At 42.3% G+C, this 22,383-nt stretch overlaps 1 protein-coding gene across 9 annotated transcripts in view; it reads left to right on the forward strand.

The window, feature by feature from the left end:
• The first annotated feature begins 2,375 nt into the window (after positions 1-2,375).
• The window catches only part of LOC122563715 (interferon alpha-inducible protein 27, mitochondrial-like), a 39,263-nt gene continuing 19,255 nt past the window's right edge, over positions 2,376-22,383 (forward strand). Inside the window, exons 1-4 of one of the 9 annotated variants that reach the window (XM_087976890.1) lie at positions 2,376-4,914; positions 10,437-10,546; positions 15,660-15,758; positions 21,279-21,388. In XM_087976890.1, coding sequence (XP_087833016.1) covers positions 21,337-21,388 — 52 coding nt within the window. In that variant the 5' untranslated portion in view covers positions 2,376-4,914; positions 10,437-10,546; positions 15,660-15,758; positions 21,279-21,336. Of the gene's footprint in view, positions 4,915-10,384; positions 10,547-15,659; positions 15,759-20,802; positions 20,928-21,278; positions 21,389-22,383 lie in introns of those variants that run through there. The other 8 variants (XM_087976888.1, XM_087976886.1, XM_043717834.2 and 5 more) reach the window with 8 other exon arrangements.

Raw genomic sequence — 22,383 nt, forward strand, 5'->3', positions numbered from 1 at the left:
TGTGAGGCAGCAGTGCTAACCACTGTGCCACCGTGCCACCAACAGTCACCACTTTCTCGGGAAGTTCAATCCACATGCGAATCACCCTCTGTGTAAACCATTTGCTCCTCGGAGCTTTTTCAAATCTCTCTCCTCTGGCCTTAAAAATATGTCCCCCAATCTTGAATTTCCCCCATCCTGGGAAAAGACACCTACCATAAACCCCATCTATACCCTCATGTTTTTACAAACCTCTATAAGATCACCTCCCAACCTCTTAGGTTCCAGTGAAAAAAAGCACCAGTCTATCCAGTCTTTCTTTATTACTCAAATCTTCCATATTCAGCAACATTCTCATAAATCTCTTCTGAATCCTGTCTAACTTAATAATATCCTTCTGATAACTGGGTGACCAGAACTGGACACAGCCCTCCAGAAGAAACCTCACCAATGTTCCATACAGCTTCAACATGACTTCCCAGCTTCTGTACTCAAAGGACTGAACAATGAAGGAAAGCATGCTAAATGCCTTTTTAACAACCCTGTCTATATGTGACACAAGCTTCAAAGAATTAGGTATCTGTACCCTTAGGTCCCTCTGTTCTACAGCACCACCCAAGGCTCTACTATTAATTGTATAAGGCCTGCCACTGTCTATTGTACCAAAATGCAATATCTTGCATTAATCCAGATGACTTACACTGGGGAAAGATTAAGACAACATTAATTTCAATCCATGAAGTGTCATTCACCAAAATGGATTCCTAAGTTTACAGTTAGCAAGCGTGAGTTTGCGTCAAGATTAGAGTGGTGCTGGAAAAGCACAGCAGGTCAGGCAGCATCCGAGGAGCAGGAAAATCGACGTTTCGGGCAAAAGCCCTTCATCAGGAATGGAGGCTGGGAGCCTCGGGTGTGGAGAGATAAATGGGAGTGGGGTGGGGCTGGGGAGAATGTAGCTGAGCGTGCAATACGTGGATGGAGGTGGGGGTAAAGGCGATAGGTCGGAGAGGAGGGTGGAGTGGATAAGTGGAAAGGAAGATTGACAGGTGGAACAGGCCATGAGGACGGTGTTGAGCTGGAAGATTGGAACTGGAGTAAAGTTGGGGGACGGGAAATGAGGAAAGTGGTGAAGTCCACATTTATGCCCTGGGGTTGAAGGGTCCCGAAGCAGAAAATGAGGCTTTCTTCCTCCAGTCGTCGGTTGGTGAGGGAGTGGTGGTGGAGAAGGCCCAGGACCTGTATGGGTGCAGGTTTTGCAATTCCATGAAGGTGAGGACCAGGGGGGTTCTGTCCTTGTTGCGGTTGGAGGGTTGTTGTTCCAGGGTGGAGGTGCGGGACATGGATGAGATGCGTTTGAGGGCTCTGTCCCTCCCACATGGTTGAAGATGCCCTCAAACGCATCTCATCCATGTCCCACACCTCCACCCTCGAACAACAACCCTCCAACCACAACAAGGATAGAACCCCCCTGGTCCTCACCTTCCACCCCACCAATCTCCGCATAAATCGCATCATCAGCCAACATTTCCGTAACTTCCAAACGGACCCCACCACCAGGGATATATTTCCCTCCCCAACCCTATCCGCTTTCTGAAAAGACCATTCCCTCCATGACTACCCGGGCAAGTCCATGCCCCCGCCCCCCCCAACAACCCACCCTCCCATCCTGGCATCTTCCCTTGCCACCGCAGAAATTGCAAAACCTGCGCCCACACCTCCCCCCCTCACCTTTGTCCAAGGCCCCAAAGGAGCCATTAAAGTTTCACCTGCATCCATCAAAGTTTCACCTGCACATCCACCAATGTCATTTATTGTATCCATTGCTCCCGGTGCAGTCTACTCTACACTGGGGAGACTGGGCGCCTTCTTGCAGAGTGCTTTAGGGAACATCTCCGGGACACCAGCACCAATCGACACCACTGCCCCGTGGCTTAACATTTCAACTCCCCCTTCCACTCTACCGGGGACATGTAGGTTCTGGGTCTCCTCCACCACCACTCCCTCACCACCTGACGGCTAGAGGAAGAACGCCTCATCTTTCACCTCGGGACCCTTCAACCCCAGGGCATCAATGTTGACTTCAGCAATTTCCTCATTCCTGCCCCACTTTAGCCCAGTTCCAACCTTCCAGCTCAACACCATCCTCATGACCTGTTACACCTGTCAACCTTCCTTCCCACCTATCCGCTCCACCCTCCTCTCCAACCTATCACCTTCATCCCCACCTCCAAACACCTATTGCACTCTCAGTTACCTTGTCCCCAGCCCCACCCCTCCTCCCATTTTATCTCCCCACCCCCACACCAAGGCTCCCAGCCTCATTCCTGATGAAGGGGTTTTTGCCTGAAAAGTCAATTTTCCCGCTCCGAGGATGCTGCCTGACCTGCTGTGTTTTTTTTAGCACCACTCTAATCTTGACTCTATTCTCCAACACCTGCAGTACCCACTTCTGCCCAGCGTGAGTTTGAGCAGACCTCTGGAACCTCCCCTGTAATCTTGAATGTGTGACCTCCTGAACTATGCATATAGTCTGGTTCCAAATCTTGGTTTCCTGAATTAAGATCATCCCTCTCTATTTTTCCAATATCATCTTTAATTAGCAGACCCAACTCTCATAATTAGAGTGAGAGAGGAGTGAGGCTGAAAAAGTATGGAAAAATTTGAAATGTATTTTTTGAAAACAGAACAACAACTGAGGAATGGCAGAGTTTCAATTCTTTCCTTTCTGAACCAGTGTTACTGCAGAAATATTAGTTTAATCAATTCTTGCTGTCAACCTAGTGGTCTCTATTGCCCTACACTGGGCCAGTCTGACACCAGTAAGCTGTATATTTGGAGTGGGCAGATCAGTACAACTTAAGGTGAACCTAGGTCTAGATAGCCCCAGCCTCTTTATTTTTGGAACAAATGAGTTTCCGACACCCCTTCCACACACAATGTAATTCATTCTCCATTTCGCGAACGGTTGTCAATCTACAATTGAGTGTGACCCATGTGTTATTTAAATTGACTGGCTTTCATTTCAGTTGGAGTTATTAATGTGCAACCCAGTGTCCTAGATTAGAAACACAGCCCAACATTGACATGCTTACAAATAGACTATTAAAAGGCAGGTGGTGACATCGGTTGGATTTCAGAGGAAACGAAACTGAAAGTAATGATGCTAGTTCGATTTCTTGAGGAACACTTGGGACCTCGATTAAAAATTGGACATGGGGGGAACAAATGAAGTGTCATTTTATGACTTCTCTGCTATTCTGAAATTGTAAAATACTAGAGACAGCCTGTTTTCGCTGGAAAAGAAGTAATATCTGTGAATTATGTTTGATAAGAATTGAATGATAAGGATGCGGGCATTAGGACCCAAGGTGTAATTTGTCGGTTTGCTGTACAGCATATATTCTGCACACGGCTGCAGAGTGTGGGCAGATGCATCCATTGAACACGGCTGCCGGTTAAGGTGAGGTTGGACAACTGCAACTCATCAAGTAATGCTTCGGATATTTACGAGAAATTTGCCTTCGTGATTTCCCACTCTACAGTTTGCATTTTAGCAATATTAATTTTCCATTATATATTTACAGATTTTATATATGCTATATTCATAACATCTCAGGACATTGTTCTTTGGTATAACCGGGTCATTGAAGTTGATAACTGCTGCTTTTTTTGTATCCAGAAGTGTTCTTGATCACCACTGGACATTTCTCCAAAAATAAAGTATTCAGTGTTCAACACTAACTTGTCTCTAGCATTTCTGAGTGTTGGCAACGTGGGGCACTTGTTGAGTTCTGAGGAAGGGTCACTCGATCCAAAATGTTAATTCTGATTTCTGTCCACAGGTACTGCCAGACCTGCTGAGCTTTTGCAGCAATTTCTGTTTTGGTGACACTCATTCCTGTGTTCACCAAGATGTGCTCTTGAGTGCAATCTTAACAGAATAGCAGCTGAGGTGACTGAGTTATGGGGAGTCTTGGTGGGACATGACTGCAGTAACTGGGTTAGAATGAGGAGTTAGAAGATAGTGGTACAAGTATCCCTGACTTTTCAAAAGATTGTTTTATGTCACTAGGCTTTTACAAAAGACCTGCATTAGTACCTGTTTTCGCTAACCAAAAGAAATCCGAAGACTCTTCTTTCGCTTTTACGAGAAAGGGCAAAGGTCTTCCCATTTAAATTAATGCTTCTTCACTTTATGCCATTTTGGCTTACGAAAGGTTTCATAGGAACGCTGTATTTTCGGATATCCGGGGATAGCTGCATTTAGCACTACAGTGCCCAGAAATGTAGCAACCCTGTAATAACAGGAGTGATATTTAAAAGGAATGCAGAAGTTGCATCAAGAGATACACATGAAAAACAGGTAAGAAAGAATATCAGGAAGATATCTTTTTGTCAAAATAATGAAGCTAATCGTGTTTACTGATATTTGAGCACAAATAATAAATTAAAGTTAGGTGTAGAGCAGATGCAATGGTAAATTCAAATATCTTTCAGTTATGCCACTTCATGGCTAACTATCTGCTTCCTGCATAAAATCTTGGGGACAGGATGAAGCTGCTGTATTTTCATGATATAAACTGATGATAGTATGCATCTCAATTTCAATGAAAGTGCATTTAGTTATTATCAAACAACCAATTCACCAAAAAGTTTTGTTGACAGAATTTGCAATTGTGCTTTTATTACAAGAATTTGAAACCAACTCTACATGTTTCTATAACTTTTTTTCCAATAGATGTTGCCATGCAGCAGTCAGGATTTCTCTTGCTGCATTTTGAGATAATTTCTTGTTTTGATTTCTGCAGGAAAATTGTATTGTATTCTAGATATTTCTAGAATCTGGATTTCTTGAATTAGACACCTTCAAAAGTAGTGGAAAGATGCTTCATCTGTTCTATATTGCATTGATTTTGTCTGCTACATTTAGCACAGGTGAGAGATTTTATTTGATGATGCTGATAGTTTTCAATAGTTGTAATGTTGTGCCTGACTCGTTCACCATATTATTGAATGACTTTTCTTTTTAAAAAGAAAGGATCTTTTCACTGGGGAGCATGCAAGCAATAAAGCCTCATTAAGCTACTGAGGCTAGAATAAGCAAAAAAAGTCTGTAAATTCTAAATACATAATTTGAACTTTGGATTGCCGATTGCAGAGGAAGGTGTGGATAGGGCTACCTGGATTCCATGAATCTCTCATGATCCACTTGGTCAACCAACCCAACCACCCCATGGCTCAACACTTCAACTCCCCCTCCCACTCCATCAAGGACATGCAGGTCCTTGGACTCCTCCATTGCCAGACCATAGCAACACGGTGGCTGGAGGAAGAGCGCCTCGTCTTCCGCCTAGGAACCCTCCAACCACAAGGGATGAACTCAGATATCTCCAGTTTCCTCATTTCACCTCCCCCCACCTTGTCTCAGTCCCAACCCTCGAACTCAGCACCACCTTCCTAACCTGCAATCTTCTTCTCGACCTCTCCGCCCCCACCCCCACTCCGGCCTATCACCCTCACCTTAACCTCTTTCCATCTATTGCATTTCCAACGCCCCTCCCCCAAGTCCCTCCTCCCTACCTTTTATCTTAGCCTGCTTGGCACACTCTCCTCATTCCTGAAGAAGGGCTCATGCCCGAAACGTGAATTCTCCTGCTCCGTGGATGCTTCCTGATCTGCTGCGCTTTTCCAGCAACACATTTTCAGCCCTGATCCCCAGCATCTGCAGTCCTCACGTTCTCTAATTAGTCCCTGACTCAATGCAGACATTCAGTTCTGTGACTACATTTTATAAAAATGACATGCATTTGTAGATGCTGAAAGTACATTGAATATAATAAGCTTAATTTTTGTTATATGTTGATGATGAGGGTATGCTTTTTTAATCTTATTACTTTAATCAGTCTGTTTAATACCTTCTCTTTCCTTTATGAAACCACATGGATTGCTTTGTTACATTAAAGGTGTTCCAGAAGTACAACTCCTTGATGTAGTTTTTATCATGTATCACCTCTTTCCCTTTTACACTGACATCAAACAGGGAGTTATATTAGATTTCACAGCACCTCGTATGAAACTTGAGAAAATTGGGATATTTCATAAATAAAGCACATGTCATAAAATACAAGTCTCATGGTTGACATACAAGTCTTGGAGACTCTACATCTGCAGTAATTAGTCAGAATAACTTGAAGTGGTATAACTAGTTAAGTCGGATTCAGAGTAATTACGTGATTGACCATATTAACTATTTACCATGATAATCACTCTCTGAATAAATTTACAACAGGCTACGAATGTACTTTTAACAAAAAAAACCTTAAATTTTATTGCATGCAGAAAATAAAAGAACACCAACCACATTACACTACACTATAGACAAAGATTATTTGAAAATGCTTTTTAACACTCAACAATGTTACAAACACTCAAACCTTTGTGAATGACTACTCTGTCTCCATTTTAAAGATACCTGTTCAGTTGACACAGCTGGAATTAGTTTCTGGAACTTCTTCTGGTGTCTAAATACTTCCGCAATTTAGAGCAAATTAGCATAGCCAATTCACCTAACCATCACATCTTTTGGATTGTGGAGGAAACCCGAGCTCCTGGAGGAAACCCACGCAGATACGGGGAGAATGTGCAAACTCCACACAGACAGTCGCCCAAGAGTAGAATGAACCTGGATCCGTGATTTCAGTGCAAACATTTGAGCCATCCATACCCTTTGCTTCAGTGAGGTCAAGCTCCTTCGTTGAATGAATATGTAGGGTGTTTGCTGGCATATGTTGCGGGTGTTAGATTGATATCCCGGGTTACCATACAGCAAGATGGCCCTGCATGCCAGACACATCCTGACAAGCAACCTGTCTTCATCTCTGCACAACTGAGCACATTAAAGCAGCAGGACTGGTAGTATTTAGGCAAGTCACTAAGTCAACAGGCAAGCCAAGGCACGGAAATATGCAGGCAGGCTGTAAGTGAGAAAGCATGCAAACAGCTCAGAGATGTAGACTCAGTGCAATCTGTGAGCTGGGTGCCTGTGTTTATGAGCAAAGTGTCCTTTCAATGCTAATTGCTGGAAAGTGCTACAATGTGGAACTGTGCTTCCTACGAATCCTGCAAATGGACCAAAGAGATGCCATGAGGATTCTGATGGGTGACAATTGTTGGATGCCCATATCCATGGATGGCGGTGCATGCAGCTGGTACCCATGGATTATGTTCTGAGATGCTGTTTGTTGTTGAACATAGAAATTGTTCAGCACCAGTGATGAACTGAAGTCACTGACTCTGACTTACACAGCGAGAATTCTCAATGCCTAATTTGTTTGGCATGTTTGGGAAGTTAGGAAGCTGTTAGTAATGAGGCTAGATAGAATAGAATAGAATCCTACAGTGTTGAAACAGGCCATTCAGCCCAACAAGTCCATACTTGTATACTAGATGTACACTCAATAATGTATTTAAGAAGAAATAATTCTCCTGAACAGGTAACTTGCTACTTCTCATGAGAAATTCACCTTGACACCTGGAAGATGTATAAATGTTGCAGTGAGTTACTCCCAACATTGAAATAGGTCTCTCTAAACTTCTCGTGTAATACTGCAGCAAATCTTACCATCCTCGGCTGAAAATATTTCATCTGATATCTTGTAAGAAGAGGACACAATTGTAAGAAGTAACAGGTGGGATCATGATGGCTGAGTAATAATTAATCCTAAAACAACTTTATCAAAGCAACTTAATTGATCATTTATGGGATGTTGCTGTGGATGGATTACATGTCATGTTTGCCACAAAACCGTGGCTGTTTCAAAATGGGAAATGATCAGTTGAGGGGCAGTTCTTAGTTTGCAGCATCTGAAGTGGTGTGTATCTGGGACTTTCAATCTGTTGTGAGTGCTGCAAGGTCCAGGCAGAGTCATAGAGTCCTACAGCACGGAGACAGGCCCTTTGGCCCAAACTGGTCCATGCTGACCAAAATGTCCATCCACACTAACCCCATTTCCCTGCACTTGGCCCATATCCTTTTAATCCCTTCCTATTCATCTATTTGTCCAAATGCCTTTTAAGTGTTGTTAATGTACCTGCCTCAACCACATCTGCTGATAGCTCATTCCATATGTGGTACTACACTCCGGGTAAAAAGGTTGCCCCTCGGGTTCCGTTTTATTCTTTCCCTTCTAACCTTAAACTGATGGCCTTTAGACCTCGATTCCCCAACCCAGGGAAAAAGACTGAGTGCATTCACCCTATCCATGCCTCTCATGATCGCAAACATTTCTATATGTTCCCCCTCAGTCTCCTACGCTCTGAAGACAAAAGTCCTAACTTGTCCAACCTCTCCCTATAACTCAGACCGTTGAGTCCAGGCAGAGTCCTCCTAAATTTCTTCTGCACTCTTTCCAGTTTAATAACATAGTTCTCTTGACAAGGTGACCAAAACTGAAAAGAATACTCCAAGTGAGGCCTCACCCACATACTGTAAAACTGCAACATAACTTCCCAATTTCGATACTCATTGCCCTGACTGATAAAGGTCAGTGCACCAAAAGCCTTTTTCATTGACCTAGCTGTGACTCCACTATCAGAGAACCATGCACCTGAACTCCAAGGTCCCTCTGTTCCACTGCACTCCTTAAGGTCCTATCTCGATTTGACTTTCCAAAATGCAAGATTTCACACATCCATCTTTCTCGACCCACTTCCTCAGCTGATCAGGTCCCAATGGAATTTCTGAGAACTTTCCTCACTGTCCACGATATCTCCTATGTTAGTGACACCTGCAAACTTACTAATTATGCCTTGCACATTCTCATCCAAATCATTGATATAGATAACAAATAGCAATGGGTTCAACTCCGACCCCTGAGGCACTCCACTCGTCACAGGCCTCCAGTCTGACAAGTATCTTTCAACTATTACCCTTTGCTTCTCACCATCAAGCCAATTGTGTATCCAATTTGCCAGCTCGCCCTGGATTTCATGCGTTCTAACCTTCCAGAGCAGCCTGCCATGTGAAAACTTATCAAAGCCCTAACTAAAATCCATATAGACTGTGTCTACCACCCTGCCCTCGTCAACCTTCCTGGTCACTTCATCAAAGATTTGTGAGGCATGATCTCCCATGCAGGTGGAAGTGGGTACTGCAGATGCTGGCGATCAGAGTCAAGATTAGAATGGTACTGGAAAAGCATAGCAGGTCAGGCAGAGTCTGAGGAGTAGGAAATTCGACGTTTCGGGCAAAAGCCCTTCATCAGGAATGAGGCTGGAAGCCTGGGGGATGGAGAGATAAATGGTGGCGGGGTGGCAGTGGTTGAGAGTGCAATTGGTGGATGGAGGTGGGGTAAAGGTGATAGGTCAGAGAGGAGGATGGAGCAGATAGGTGGGAAGGAAGATTGACAGGTCATGAGGAGGTGCTGAGCTGGAAGGTTGGAACTGGGGTAAGGCAAACGAAGGAAACTGATGAAGTCCACATTGATGTCATGGGGTTGAAGGGTTCCGAGGAGGAAGATGAGGCCTTCTTCCTCCAGGCGTCGGGTAGTAAGGGAGTGGCGATGGAGGAGGCCCAGGACCTGCATGTTCTCAGCAGAGTGGGAGGAGGAGTTGAAATGTTCAGTTTTGTTAGTTTTGTTTCTTCAGAAATTTGCTTTGAAACATAAACAGTCTTGGAATCAGATTCAGTTTCAGTTTCCTGTCTGCAGCATGTATAAATCACTAAATAGTTCAGTCACATACATTGCAAAGTATCTGGTCGTTTGTTTATTTAGCTGTATCTTTCCTTGTATTCTCACTGGCACAGGGTAACCAGAGGAAGTGCAGAGAAATTAAATGCTTTGTGACTAGTAGAAGTCCCACTGGATTGCCCAGGACTTCTCCATTTCCAGCCTCTCTCTTTCATTTCCAGCCTTTCTGGACTATATCGGTTATGTAGAATCCTTACTTTTCTCCCATCATACTCTGGATTCACTCAGTCTTTCTTTTATTGAGCCTATGCAGATAATCGAAACCAGACAATGACAACATTGTCACGCATAGGGGAATGCCTACTGCCTGATTCACTTCACTTTCCAGACCCACCTCAACCCTACACATTGCTTTCATTTGAATATGTATATATAAAACTAAATCGCATGCTAACATATAAAATGATCATATGTTTGAAAGGAAGCAAATTTATTAACTATATCATTATGACTAACCAACAGGACTTTGCACACCTGAATTAAAATTCCCCAAAATGATCGGACCTTCAAATTGTCAATTTGTTCTTTATTCCTATGTCAATAATGACTTCTTGTGTACTGAGCCAGTTTCACTTCATTCATTTCACAACAATATCATGTGAGTTCAGAGGAAATCAATTCAAATTAAAAATAACTGGCAACGCCCTTTCAACCTCAACGCTTCTGTGGACAGTCACTCAACTCCCTTGCCACTCTTAAAATTCACAGCCAGATTCGTGTTAACCCAGGAGCCCGGAGACCTATTTTGATTTTGCAATTTGAAACTACAGGAGAAACCTGATATCTGTGATTTATGGACAAGAATTGATCCACAGAAGGTAATATTGATCTTTATATCAATTTAAACTATGCTCAGTTAATCAGTGCAACATTCAAGATTAGAGGTTTGATTACATTAGATTCCCTACAGTGTAGAAACAGGCCCTTTGGCACAACCAGTCCACACCAACCCTCCGAAGAATAACCCACCCAGACCCATTTCCCTCAGACTAATGCACCTAATACTACGGGCAATTTAGCAATGACAAATTCACCTGACCTGCCCATCTTTGGACTGTGCGAGGAAACCCACACAGACACAGGGAGAATGTGCAAACTCCACACAGAGAGTCACCCGAGGCTGGAATCGAACCTGGGACCCTGGTGCTCTGAGGCGGCAGTGCTAACCACTGTGCCACCCCTAATTTATTACACCTCTGTTTATTCCAAGTTGCTAATATGATTAATTTTAATGCATCCTTATCCTTATATATTCATCTCTTTTTGTCGGTTATGCCAGTGAAAACTGGACATTGTGAGCTAAATCAGCATAAAATATTGCAGAGTTTTAAATGTAAATGTGCATGTATTTTCTGAAAATTTTTACACGAGATGAACCACAAAACTGGCTATGATCTAAGTTGAAACTATGGAGTTTTCATTGCATACTGAGGTGTAAGAAGGCTCTGCAATGGTGATGGTCTAGTGGCCTGACTCTAAATCATGAAAATCAGCTAACATTCTGGCAAGCCACAGTCTACAATGCTGTTTGTAGACTGTCAATTTTACCACAACTCCAGGAAGATCAACCAGATATAGGAATGCATTGACCCACCTGCTTGATACCTTCCCATCTGACTTTCTTCCTCATCCTACCTTGAACAGCACCTCAGTGGGAACTGTAAGATTTTAATACCTCAGTTACACAGGTACGACTAGGCATATTTTAAAGTTTTGGAAGTATTTAATATAGCAGTAAATTATAATTTGTATCAAATGCCTATTAAATGGTACTGTATAATTTTGTTTAAAAATCATTATAAATCATTTTACTCACAGGTAGATGGTCAAACACACAAAGCAAAAACATATAGAGGAAGTGCTGGATGTGTTGAAACAGGTTAATTTGGATAAATCCACAGGACCTGATCAAGTGTACCCTAGAACTCTGTAGGAAGCTAAAGGAGTGATTGCTGGGTCTCTTGCTGAGATATGTGTATCATTGATAGTCACAGGTGAGGTGTCAGAAGACTGGAGGTTGGCAAATGTGGTTCCACTGCTTAGGAAGGGTGGTAAGGACAGCCAGGGAACTATAGACCAGTAAGCCTGACGTCGGTGGTGGGCAAGTTGTTGGAGGGAATCCTGAGGGACAGGATGTACATATATTTGGAAAGGCAAGGACTGGTTAAGGATAGTCAGCATGGCTTTGTGCGTGGGAAATCATGTCTCACAAACTTAATTGAGTTTTTGAAGAAGTAACAAAGAGGATTGATGAGGGCAGAGCAGTAGATGTGATCTATATGGACTTCAGTAAGGCATTCGACAAGGTTCCCCATGGGAGACTGATTAGCAAGGTTAGATCTTTTGGAATACAGGGAGAACTAGCTATTTAGATACAGAACTGGCTCAAAGGTAGAAGACAGAGGGTAGTGGTGGAGGGTTGTTTTTCAGACTGGAGGCCTGTGACCAGTGGAGTGCCACAAGGATCGGTGCTGGGTCCTCAACTTTTTGTCATTTACATAAATGATTTGGATGTGAGCATAAGAGTTAGTAAGTTTGCAAATGACACCAAAATTGGAGGTGTAGTGGACAGCGAAGAGGGTTACCTCAGATTACACCAGGATATTGACCAGATGGGCCAATGGGCTGAGCAGTGGCAGATGGAATTTAATTTAGATTAATGCAAGGTGCTGCATTTTGGGAAAGTAAATCTTAACAGGACTTATACACTTAATGGATAAGGTCCTAGGGAGTGTTGCTGAACAAAGAGACCTTAGAGTGCAGGTTCATAGTGCCTTGAAAATGGAGTCACAGGTAGATAGGATAGTGACAAAGGCATTTGGTATGCTTTCTTTTATTAGTCACAATACTGAGTACAGGAGTTGGGAGGTCATGTTGCAGCTGAACAGGACATTGGTTAGGCCACTGTTGGAATATTGTGTGCAATTCTGGTCTCCTTCCTATCGGAAAGATGTTGTGAAACTTGAAAGCGTTCAGAAAAGATTTACAAGGATGTTGCCAGGGTTGGAGGATTTGAGCTATAGGGAGAGGCAGAACAGGCTGGGCTGTTTTCCCTGGAGTGTCGGAGGCTGAGGGATGACCTTAAAGAGGTTTACAAAATTATGAGATATATCCACACACTGAATCAGAAAATTGTCTTGGACACACTTAAAAAATTTCTCTCCATCTAAACCATTAACACTATGGCAGTCCCAGTCGATGTTTAGAAAGTTAAAATCCCCTACCATAACTACCCTATTATTCTTACAGATAGCTGAGGTTGCCTTCCAAGTTTGTTTCTCAATTTCCCTCTGACTATTGTGGGGGTCTATAATACAATCCCAATAAGGTTATCATCCATTTCTTATTTCTCAGTTCTACCCAAATAACATCGCTGGATGTATTTCTGGGAATATCCTCCCTCAGCACAGCTGTAATGCTATACCTTATCAAAAATGCCACTCCCCCTCCTCTCGTGCCTTCCTTTCTATCCTTCCTGTAGCATTTGTATCCTGGAATATGAAGCTGCCAGTCCTGCCCATCCCTGAGCCATGTTTCCATAATTGCTATGATATCCCAGTCCCATGTTCCTAACCATGCCCTGAGTTCATCTGCCTTCCCTGTTAGGCCCCTTGCATTGAAATAAATGCAGTTTAATTTATTAGTCCAACTTGTCCCTGCCTGCCCTGACTGATTCACTTCTGTTCTTAGCTGTAGCAGTCTCAGATTGATCTCTTTCCTCACTATCTCCCTGGGTCCCACCCCCCTACCTTACTAGTTTAAATCCTCCCGAGCTGTTCGAGCAAATTTCCCTGCCAGTATATTAGTCCCCTTCCAATTTAGGTGCAATCCGTCCTTCTTGTACACGTCACTTCTACCCCAAAAGAGAGATTCCAATGATCCAAAAATGTGAATCCTTGTCCCATACACCAGCCCCTCAGCCATGCATTCATCTGCTCTATCCTCCTATTCCTGCCCTCACTAGCTTGTAGCACCGGGAGTAATCCAGATATTAGTACCCTTGAGGACCTCCTTTTTAAATTTCTGCCTAACTCTCTGTAATCTCCCTCAGAGTCTCAACCTTTTCCCTTCCAATGTCATTGGTTCCAATGTAGACAATGACCTCTTGCTGGCCCCTCTCCCCCGTGAGAACATTCTGCACCCTCTCTGAGACATCCTTGATCCTGGCACCAGGAATGAAACTTTATTGCTGGAACAGCACAGCAGGTCAGGCAGCATCCAGGGAACAGGAGATTCGACGTTTCGGGCACAGGCCCTTCTTCAGGAGAAGAAGGGCCTGTGCCCAAAACGTCGAATCTCCTGTTCCCTGGATGCTGCCTGACCTGCTGTGCTGTTCCAGCAATAAAGTTTCAACTTTGATCTCCAGCATCTGCAGACCTCACTTTCTCCTGGCACCAGGGAAACAACACACCATTCTGCTTTTTCTCTGCTGGCCACAGAAACGTCTGTCTGTACCTCTGACTACAGAATCCCCTAACACAATTGATCTCTTGGAAGCCGACGTACCCCATGTTGCGTTAGAGCCAGTCTCAATATCAGAAACTTGGCTGTTTGTGCTACGTTCCCCTGAGAATCCATCACCCCCTACATTTTCCAAAACAGCATACCTGTTTGAAATGGGTATATCCACAAAAGACCCCTGCACTAGCTGCCTACCTCTCTTACCCTTCCTGGAGTTAACCCATCTATGTGACTGTATCTGAGACTTTCCACCCTTCCTATAACTGCCATCCATCACATACTGTTGATGTTGCAAATTCCTCATCGCTTCTATCTGTCTCTCCACCGATCCACTCGATCTGATAAGATTTGCATCCAACAGCATTTATGGCAGATATAATCCGCAGTAACCCTTAAACTCTCTTTAAACTCCCACATCTGACAAGAAGTACATATCACTGTAAAGGCAATTTTTGCTCCTTCACAATTTACAGACCCAGAAAATAACACCATCTTATTCCTCTACAACACTGCCTCAGGATAAATTAATAGCTATGGTTTATATTTAGAGTTTAATCAAGAGACTTATCTCCAAAAACATATAATCAGGAAAGAATCCACTATACTCACTACTGCAGCCTTTGCCTTGGACAGACTTAAAACAACAATTAACTTATCTGATTCTCTGCTGTGAACTTCGCCCAACAGTTCCTCCAAGATTAGTTGTGAATTTCACTGTTTTGTTAATTTTCCCAGATGCACTCCGATGTCCAGCGATACACTAATTCAAACAGCAAAGGCGGTAACTGTGCAGGTTCTCTCTCTCTCCTGCACTGTCCTCACCATGTGCTTCCTTTGTCTGCTCTTCTCCCTTTTAAACTGATGTTTTTTTGACTTTTTTTTTCCAAAGTTCCAAAACAATGCAACAGCATATAAAACAGTAATTGCTGCTCCTGGAATTCAAGGAAATCACCTCCATTACCTAAAATACCTCAAAAAAAGGAGCAGCTCTTACAGCCAGAAATGTTTCCCGTCCTCCATCTTGGATTACCCAGAATCCATGATACTGCATTTGACAACATTTTGCGCACTTACTTAATCTTTCAATATCCCACTCTAAATAGTTTGCATCTCTCTTGCGACCTGCTTTTCTGCCTATTTTTGCGTGCGCTGCAAATTTGGCTCCATTACACTTGCTTCCTTCCTCTAAATCATTAATATATATCGTATACACCTGCAGACCCAGCACTGATCCCTCTGGTCAAGGGTTACCAACCTGAGAAAGAACACTTTTATTCCCTTTTGGTGTTTCCAGCCAATTAACCAATTCTCTAAACCAAATCACTGGAGGTTCTGGAAATCAGACACAAAAATTAAAACTATGAGAGAAAATCAGCATGCCAGGCAGCATCTGTGGAGAGAAAACAAAGTTAACATTATGGGTCCAGTGATCCCAAGAAAAGGTATGTGAACTCTGCTTTCTTTCCACAGATACCGTGAGACCTGCTGAAAATCTCCAGTGATTTCTGTTTTGGTAGCCAATGTACTACCTCCAGCACTGTGGACTACTATCTTGTGACTTAACCTATTGTGAGTTACTTTGCCGAATGCCTTCTGGAAGTCCAAATACAACACATCTTCTTGTTCCCTTCTATCCACTCTGGTTGAGATTTCCTCAAAAAATGTCTCATAATCAGACATGAATTCCCTTTCTTGAAGCCATGATGAGTCTGCTTGATTAGGTTATGATTTTCCAAACATTCTGCTATTACTTTTTTTTTAATAATTAAGTTGATACTTCGCAATAATAGGTGTTAGGCTAATCATCCTATGGTTTTCCTTTTTGAATAAGGAGGTCACATTAGCATTTTTCCAATTCTCTACTCCCTCTCTAGAAGCCAACCATTTTTAGAAAATTATAACCAATGCATCCATTATCTTTGTAGTTCCCTCTTTTGGGATCCTGGGATGCAAGCTATCAGGGCCAGAGGACGTACTTTCTTTTAGCCCCATTAATTTGTCTAATATTACTGCTTTAGTGATAGTAATGGTATTTGATTCCTCCCATGTATTCTTCAAAATTAATAGGAAGTATTTTCCACATAAAGACTCATACAAAATATCTGTTCAACTCCTCTGCCATTTCCTTGTTCACCAAAATTGTATGCCCAGACTTATTTTCTAAGGGGCCTTTATTCACTTTGGCTTCACTCTTCCTTTTTATATATTTATTTATAATATTTTTGTGAATATATATTTATATAATTGTATATATTTGCAGTATATTTTCTGTCTTTATTGTATTTTTAGTTCTCCATTACTGAACCTTGAATTTATCCCAGTCTTTGGTGCTATCACTAACTTTGGCCCACTTATATGCTTTTTCTTTCAACTTAATACTCTCCTTAACTTCCTTGGTTAACTATGGTTGGTTTATTCCTCTCTCAGAATATTTCCTTCTTACTGGGGTGTAAGACATTTGGCCTCCCAAGGCTGCCCAGCTGTTCAACAAGATCATGGATGATCCTGCTCCAGGACTCAACTTGCTAACCTATAGCTCTGACCAATGCAATATTTCAAAACGTTATCTACCTTCTCTTTAAATACTTGCAATGATCTAGCCTCCCTATCTTTTGAGACAGAAATTACAGACATCCAATTCCCTCTGGGAGAAAAAATCCCATTGCATCTCAGTTTTATTCTATTCCTGTGTCAATTAGTTTGAGATTCCTCTACTAGTGGAAACATCTTTGCAACATCTATCCAAGCAAGCTCCCCACATTCTTCCAGAATCTAATTTTCAATAAGATTACCTGTCATACTTCTAATTTGAATGAGTAAAGAACTAAGATAAGTTATTATGATTATTATTATTAGTCATCCTTGAGAAGTCAACCAAGTCATCCCAGCCTAGTGAACCTCTTTTTAACTGCCTCCAATGTAAGCACATCCTTTAAAATACAAACTGTACACAATATTTGATGTACAAGCCCCACCAACACAGAATACAGTTTTCAACAGAATATTTTAGTCTTAAACTCCAAATCCTATGCAATAATGACCAAAAATCCATTTACACTCCTTCATTAACTTCATTAACATCTGTTGTCGTAGCCTCTTTCATACGCTGCAGGTAAGGATGCCCTGAGGCCTGGTACATTGGTGAGAACAAGCAGAGGCTACGGCAATGGATGAATGGACACCGCACAACAATCAACAGACAGGAATATTCCCTCCCAGTCAGAGAACACTTCAATGGTCTGGGACATTCCATCTTGCACCTTAGGCGACTGTCCTCCAAGGTGGACTTCGGGACAGGCAACATCGAAAAGTGGCTGAGCAGAGGCTGATAGCCAAGTTTGGTACCCATGGGGATGGCCTTAACCGGGACCTTGGGTTCATGTCACACTACAGGTGACCCCACTGCACTGTAAACACACACACACACACGCACACACACCACTCCTACAGACCCATACACTCACACAGACCCTCTCTCATAAGTTCACACATACCCTCACACATGCACCCTCCCACAGATTTATACCCCTTTACACTCTCACTCATATATACTCAGATTTCTCCAGTTTCCTCATTTCCCCTCCCCCCACCTTGTCTCAGTCAAATCCATCGAACTCAGCACCGCCTTCCTAACCTGCAATCTTCTTCCTGACCTCTCCGCTCCCATTCCACTCCGGCCTATCACCCTCACCTTGACCTCCCTCCACCTATCGCATTTCCAACGCCCCTCCCCCAAGTCCCTCCTCCCTACCTTTTATCTTAGCCTGCAGGACACACTTTCCTCATTCCTGAAGAAGGGCTTATGCCCGAAACATCGATTCTCCTGTTCCTTGGATGCTGCCTGACCTGCTGCACTTTTCCAGCAACACATTTTCAGCTCACTCATATATACACACACACTCTCTGACAGACACTCCATTACCCCCACCCTCCCCCTCACACACACACACATACACCCACATGCACACATACACATATATGTTTGTGGGATGAATTTGCACTTGCAGAATTACATTTTACTTTGCTCAAAAACTGCATGAATCCATATAAGGTTCTGTAAATCCCATTTTAGATTAGAATCAGTCTGACCATTGTGGCACAGACAGCCTCACACAGGGTAGCTCACAGCTTAAATGCATTATCTGTGCAGACATGACACTAATTGTTAAAGTTCACTTGAGAATTTAACATTTGAAAAAGCTTTGCGATTTACATATGAAACAACTGAAACCAAGATGGTCATTCTAAAGGATGAGAGACTTAACAAACAATCCAGGTCTTTTTCAATACATAATTTCAGTTACATCACACTGTAAACTTTTGCTATAAATTCTGTGTTTTACGATCTTATACTTCACAACCACCTGAGAAGGAGCAGCGCTTCGAAAGCTTGTGCTTCCAGTTAAACCTATTGGACTATAACCTGGTGTTGTGTGATTTTTAACTTAATGGAACAGCTCTTGCTTTCTTTTACTGTACTCCTCAGCTGTAAACCACATAGCCAAGCAATTGTGAAATGTATGAAAATACCATCAATCACTGAACTGTTTTCCTGTCGTGTCCCACCTTGGTTCTGACAGGTAGAAACAGTTTGAAGGGGCTCGCTCCCATTGGCTTTTCAATCGTGCAACTGCTGCCGTTCTCACGCATTTTCCTACTTTCCTCTTTATAAAACTGCTGTCTCCATATTTTCACATTGTTTGAGAAGCAGATGAGGAGAAAGTGAGGTCTGCAGATGCTGGAGATCAGAGCTGAAAATGTGTTGCTGGAGAAGCGCAGCAGGTCAGGCAGCATCCAGGGAATAGGAGAATCGACGTTTCGGGCATAAGCCCTTCTTCAGGAATGGAGATATGGCTGTGGTAGCGAGTCTGTTTGAGAATGTGGCTGAAGAGCTGCTGTGCAGAGGAGATGACCTGGGGGGTGCAGTGAGAGAGGGACTCACTGAAATCTTTGTAGAGGGAGGAAGAGAGCTTCTTCAAGGAAGGCATCCTTGTAAGAGGATTCGCAGTAGGTTGAAATCTTTGAGGAGAAAGTGAGGTCTGCAGATGCTGGGGGAGATCAGAGCTGAAAATGTGTTGCTGGAGAAGCGCAGCAGGTCAGGCAGCATCCAGGGAACAGGAGAATCGATGTTTAGGGCATAAGCCCTTCCTGAAGAAGGGTTTATGCCCGAAACATCGATTCTCCTGTTCCCTGGATGCTGCCTGACCTGCTGCGCTTCTCCAGCAACACATTTTCAGCTGAGAAGCAGATGACCCCACTCTTCCTCCCATTTCTTATGGGGCAGCTGTCCATGCCATGTACCTCCCACAGTTTCAGAAATATATGGCCACCTCTTTCAACCCTGAACAGGAAAGACTCAGTAGAATGACATCAACGGTATTATGAATAGTGGAGAATAAGTGGAAAGTGGAGTAGTTTTTTTAAGTTTATTGAACAGTCCCTATTATCACAGAAAAATGTATTCAACAAATGCCACCTGTAGTTGCATATTATTTGAGAGTTTGTTGCTAATTAATAGTCTAGTGACATAAAATACTGGTAGTACTTAAATGTGGTCCATTTTTGAGTGTCTAAATATATTTTATTACTTTACTTATTTCACATCTGAGTATTCTCCTTTACATTGCCTGCACTTTATACCTCCTGCTGCTAAAAGGTAGTGCAGGTCATGTTGTTATCTGCACAGCTTTGCCATGGAGGAGGAATAGGATAGCATCCAAATGAAAGAAGCTGTGCCATTCCCCTCCCTGCATCAGAGACCTTGTCATTGAGTCAGTATTTGGGGTGGCATGGTGGCTCGGTGGTTAGCACTGCTGCCTCACAGTGCTCGGGACCCAGGTTCAATTCCAGTCCTTGGGTGACTGTCTATGTGGAGTTTGCACGTTCTCTCTGTGTCAGTGTGGGATTCCTCCCACAGTCCAAAGATGTGCAGGTGAGGCGAATTGGCCATGCTAATTTGCCCATAGTGTTCAGGGAGGTATAGATTAGGTACATTAATCAGGGGTAAATGTAGAATACTGGGGATAGGATTTGGGTGAAATACTCTTCAGAGGGTCAGTGTGGACTAGTTGGGCTGAATGGCCTGTTTCCACACCATAGGGATTCTAAGATTCCATTCAACATTTAATATTGCCTGCCAGAATGATGAATACTTACCACGAGATTCCCTGTTACTAGTTGCACTTTCTGCTAAAAAAAATTGTTCAGCTTTTTCCTTCCATTTTCTCTTTGCCATACATCCACTTAAGTCATTCAGTTCTGATTTGTATTCATGTATGCATCATCCACGTTAGAGTTAATCATCCCATCCCACCCCCATCACTATCGCACAGATAGGCACAGTCCTTGGGACATTCAATCTCATCCCAATCTTCTGTCAATAAACAAATAAGGACTAAGGGGCTGATTATTACTATATGGGATATGTTACTATATAAATTACAACTCCTGATATCCTGATATCCTTTGCCTGTTCTGGCTAATCAACATCACTAGAACAGATTATATACTTTACATTTCATTGGTATTTGTTGCATGTTGCTATGTACAAATTGGCTGCTTTACAATAATGACTACAATTTAAAAGTATTTCATTATTTGTAAACTGCTTTAGGGCAGAGTGAGGAAAAGACCCTGCACATCCTTTCCTTCCCATTATGGACTGACGAACATGGAACATGGTCAGAAATATGAAGTAACATTGGCAAAATAATAGATTTTGCACATAGCCGCAGTAAGGTAACTGAGTTTTTCTGCTTTTAATAATAAAGGGAAGAGTCAATTGCATTTGGAATAGCTTTAGTTTCTCTCAATCCCTGTTAGGTAGAACTGGAATTCTGAGTGTTTTCTTACATACTTACGAGCATGGACAGATAAGCAAAACAATCTATCTGTTCAAAGCTCATAAAATCAAAAGAAATACAAGTAAAGATAGTTGCATTTGGCTCAAAAATGAAACTCTCATTTTGTGCACAAACTGTGATGAATCAGAATTTTTGTGAGGCATGCATCAAAGTGTGAAGTAGTGAGGTTTACTGTTTACCAGATGCTTTAGTATGCGATTAAATGCTGCTCTCCATTTCGATACAGGTGACGGAATTTGATGACAATCTGAAGTTGACTCTAGCATTTGAGCTGTGGGGAAAAGATGAAAATGCACTTTCTGGCCTTACTAATACTTATTTGCTCTTTCTCCACTGGTAAGATATCAAAATCAATTGTCATATAAAATGGGCAAATAAGACAACCATGCCTCTGGTTATATTGCAAGAGATGTTTATAATTACTTTTAAATTTGTTCTTAGGATGAAGGAAATACAACCACAAAACAATTATTTGGGACCTTCTGTTTGAACTGATGGAGTATTTTGTAGAGACTTCTCCACAATTATGATAAGTAGAGACTTTTAGGATACCATCAAAGCAGTTATGAAAGAATGACAAGACATGTCCAAGTTAGGATCGTGATAAGGCAGTTGAATGTATTTCTATCATGTTTTCAGAGTTTGTTGTTGATAGAGATGACAAGGCAGGGAACTGGTGTCAAGTTAGTGGTTTGCAAGTTGATGCAGTGTGTTCTATGCATAAAACTACATCCAATGTCTGCTGACATTGTGTTGTGTGTGCTAAGTTCCTATTAGGGACAGACAACTTCAGCAACTTCTCAGCAACTGACGGAAAGAATTGCACAAGAAGGTTTTGTGTTATAAGACTTTCATTGTAACAAACAAAATAGAATTAGCATAATTAAACATTAGTCCAGAGACAACTTATTCTCTAAACTACAGAAAAGGTACTTTCTTAATTAACAGAACCAAAACCTCTGTGTCACATTTCTTCAATACACCAATGGTAAGCTCACTAGACTAGTATTCAAGAGACCCAAGCTAATGCCCTAAGGACATGGGTTCAAAGCCCACCATGGCATGGCTAGAATTAAGAGCCAGTCTTATTGATGGTAGCCATGTCAACTATCAATTGTTGTAAAAACCCAACTGGCTCACAAATGTCTTTCAATGAAAGAAATCTGCTGTTCTTACCCAGTCTGGTTTACATGAAATTCCAAGAAGACAGTAATGTGGCTGCCTCTTATCTTCCCCTTGAAATGGCCTAGCAAACTATTCAACTCCAGGGCAATTAGGGATGGGCAGTAAATGCAAGCTTTTATTTTTTATTGCATTTATTATTCATGCAG

Source organism: Chiloscyllium plagiosum, unplaced genomic scaffold, assembly GCF_037043375.1.
Source record: "Chiloscyllium plagiosum isolate Xiang-an unplaced genomic scaffold, Cpla_swu_hap1 HiC_scaffold_30, whole genome shotgun sequence".
NCBI classification, from domain to species: Eukaryota; Metazoa; Chordata; class Chondrichthyes; order Orectolobiformes; family Hemiscylliidae; genus Chiloscyllium; species Chiloscyllium plagiosum.